The 3,520-nt window shown below is 40.7% G+C and overlaps 1 protein-coding gene across 1 annotated transcript; it reads right to left on the bottom strand.

The window, feature by feature from the left end:
* Nucleotides 1–1,736: 1,736 nt before the first annotated feature.
* On the bottom strand, nt 1,737–3,043 carry LOC122671606. The gene has a single exon (XM_043868929.1). The coding sequence runs from the start codon at nt 2,960–2,962 to the stop codon at nt 1,928–1,930; it is 1,035 nt and encodes a 344-aa protein (XP_043724864.1). The 5' UTR covers nt 2,963–3,043; the 3' UTR covers nt 1,737–1,927.
* Between the last annotated feature and the right edge of the window lie 477 nt (nt 3,044–3,520).

Genomic DNA, 3,520 nt, shown 5'->3' with positions numbered 1-3,520 from the left:
AAGAGAGAAGATTGAACCCAAAACGAGAGAAAAGGATGTGCAGTGACATAGCCCTTGACAGCAACAATGAACTCGAATTTTCATTCAACATCCAATCTCAATCGTGGGGTACATAATGTTTTATAGAATTAAATAAAAAGTCCTAATCCTACCATGAAACTGAAACAGTAATTAACTCTAACTTGGACTCAAAACTAAAACACAACTTTGACTCCTACTTGATATTAGCGATTCTAACAAGACAAAGATTAACAAAAGAAAACAAATTACATCAAAACCCTAAGCCTAACTGCATCAATATATAAATTCCGTACATCCAAGACCATCATGGAAATAACAGGCAGATTTTTATCATTAGAAACTGAAAAAGTAAATAACAATTACCATCATCCATATACCAAAGCATGACAATATAAGCTTGGAGAGAGAAGCCAACCTGATACAGCTCATGAATAAACGTCTCAGAAATTGCATTTAAAGCTATTCCAGTTCAGGGAACCGAAAGATGCCTGCTAAAAGAGAATTAGAAATAGCCAAATCAATAGCACTAAGAACCTATCTACGAGACAGTTTCTTCATGATTTTTACAAAAAAAAAGGGCTAGAAAGAAAAAGGATTTCTGAAAGTAGTTTTACACAATGGATCACCATTGAATAAATACCTCTTTGCAATGGTTATGTTATGGTTGAGTTTTCTAGGTTTACAAAAGGAAAGTTACCAAGGAATACCTTATTTATTGAAGATACTGTTTTCATTGAATAAACCAGATGAGGTAAGTGCCCTGTACAGCCATAACTGGAAGCTTTTACAATTAATTATAATTACAATAATGTAGCAGGATTGATAATGCATAGATACATATCTTTGTTCAATCATGCATGTGAAGAGAGAGATCATATATGATGTTGAACATAGAAATAGAATGGTGCCAACAGAACAGAGAGGTTCTTTGCATTACTGTGAGATCAGAGCTTCATTCAAATTAATGGGGAAGGAAGACACCTCCAATCCACAAAAGACTCGGATAATTCATGGTTGTCATAATGGAAATTACAAATCTGGCCCTGAGACAGGAATTTCTTGGTTTATAAACCTGTAGGGCAGCTGGCATGGTTTTATTGCTCTCCCCCAGTCCCAACAGAAAACTGAAGAAACTATACGACGTGGCTATAATAACACCTTTGCTTTATACTGCCGCATATAGCCATGATGAAGATGATAAGATGGAAGAGTGAGAAGACTACCGTCTAAGAAATTAATCATTTGGAAGATATTAGGAGAAGCACCAACAGGTGAAAAGGTTAAGAGGAAATCACAACTGAGATAAGTCAGTCACAAGAAGGGGGAAAAAAAAAAGATCACAACAGCAGAAAGAAGGTGATATGGTGCAGGTTGAAGGCTCTAAAATGACCAGGAAAAACAACCACAAGCAGGAAGGGAAAGGCTTTATTGGAGTCAAGTTGCATGCAAAAACAAGGACTGCATAGGCCACAAAGCGCAGGAAAAATCATGTCACAGAAAAACACGTTTCAGCGATTAGCATATGCTTCAGTAAAATATCCAATGAACGTCAATAAAAGTTCAATTCCATAATAGATTATGAGAAGAGATAATTAGGAACAGGGATAAAGACAAATTCTCCTTCCAAAATTTGGATTACCTTTTACTGTTTCTAATCAACTTATGCTAACACCACTAAAAATGACTCTCAGTCGATACTTTAGAGAACTACTTTGGCAAGGCCATGCGTACATCTATCATTGTACCAGAAAAAAATGTACAAAGGATTGTATTAAGAGAATGAAATGTAAGCTCCAAAACAGCAAGTCAACACTAGAATTATAAGAGAGAACCAGGAGCTCAAACCATCTCAGACATGTATTCTCAAATACGCCATTGCTACATCCACAACATTATATAATGAGACTCAAGAAAAGCCCTTTCCGAGCTTCTGTATTGCACAGTATATTTTTCTCCTAGAACCAACGGCATTTATCCCCATATCTTTGAGATCCTCCAGCGTCAAGAGAGGTAAAACTTCATCATCCACCTCATGAATCTCAAAAACCGGTGCATAGCGACCTAAACCTAATCCATTGAGCCACATCCTCACACCATCTTCCAGAGACCGAAACCTCTCCCTCTCGCCAATCCCGTTCCTGTCCGCACTAGTGCCGCACTTCCAATCCCTAGCATCAGTATCCGATGGGCCATCCAATTCGACGGCGTCATGATCTCTGCTTTCTGAAACCCTAGCCCTAAGTAGTCTTCTCTGCCCGGGAAATTGCACCTCTCTTTCATTTCCATGTCCCCTATCAGAAGCTTGCCGCAAATCAATGGCCATATTTTCCAGTGACTGAATCGGGCTTTGTTCTTTCAGGGGGCTTTCCGAACCCTCTGGATCGAAATCCCTGTATCCTTCGGCCCCGTCATCTCCACCGCTAAACTTGTCGTCTCCTTCCGTTCCAAGTCCATCGTCGACCTTGGATACCCAATTCGATCTGACCCTCTTGGTGCCTCCTCCCCCAGTCCCGACTCCTCCTCTCTTTGCCTTTAAATCTTTCCCTTTGCGGTTCCCAATCGCCAGCGAGTCCAAATTGCCATCGCCGGAGAGATTCTTGTCTTCACCATCTAGGGTTTCATGGCAATCTACACCATTCACCAAGTTGGTCAGAGGTCGAATCTTGGAAGTTTTGGTGGCGGCACCCGTGTCCTTCAGAGAGGGATTTCGATACTTGAACTCGTTGTTGTCGGTGGGGAGCCTCCACTGCTTGGTTCGCCGGACGTACGAATCGTACGAGAGCGTCGCTGGCTGATCGCCGATGTCACCTAATCGAACGCTGGGCCTACGTTGCCTCTTGGAGCCCAAAAAAGGGCCCAGATTTTCGGATGAAACTCCTACGGTGGCTCCAACAGCGGCTCCACCGTTCATCGGACCTTCAGCGGGCTGCAACTCTGCCATTACGGGTAGAAAAAGGAAAAAGAGAGAGATTCAAAGTGATAACTGAAGAGAAGGGCGCGCAGGATAAGGAGGTAATAGATGATGTGAGTAGTACGGACCAACTCTTCTATCTTCTTCTTAGTTTAATAAGTGAGATATGCTTCGAGTACCAAGTACCAACAGAGTATTGTCACACCGCTCTTTCCATTATTATCTCTCACTGTATCTACAATAGTGAAGAGAGAGAGAGAGAAACTTGTGGAGGAAACAAGGAAGGAAATATTAATTCATGGTAGAAGCGCCTTTTGCACCCTTTTTCTGTAGCAGGAAGGGAATAATAGGTATAGTGAAACTGGGAAAGGGAAGAAAGAGTAAACGACAGAGATTGAATGAGTCAGTGAATGAGATAGAGAGAAGAAAAGGAGAGAAATGTAAACCTAATACTACTTTTTAGCGAAGCCCTTTGATTAATCACCACTAATTTCCTTTTAATTTTAGGGTTTTTTATAATTATCATTCTAAAATCTTTCATATTTTACTATTAACCCCCCAAAACTTTGAAACAACTATTACCCTCCC

This window comes from Telopea speciosissima, chromosome 8, assembly GCF_018873765.1.
Source record: "Telopea speciosissima isolate NSW1024214 ecotype Mountain lineage chromosome 8, Tspe_v1, whole genome shotgun sequence".
Taxonomy (NCBI): domain Eukaryota; kingdom Viridiplantae; phylum Streptophyta; class Magnoliopsida; order Proteales; family Proteaceae; genus Telopea; species Telopea speciosissima.
This window is presented reverse-complemented; position numbering and strand designations above follow the sequence as displayed.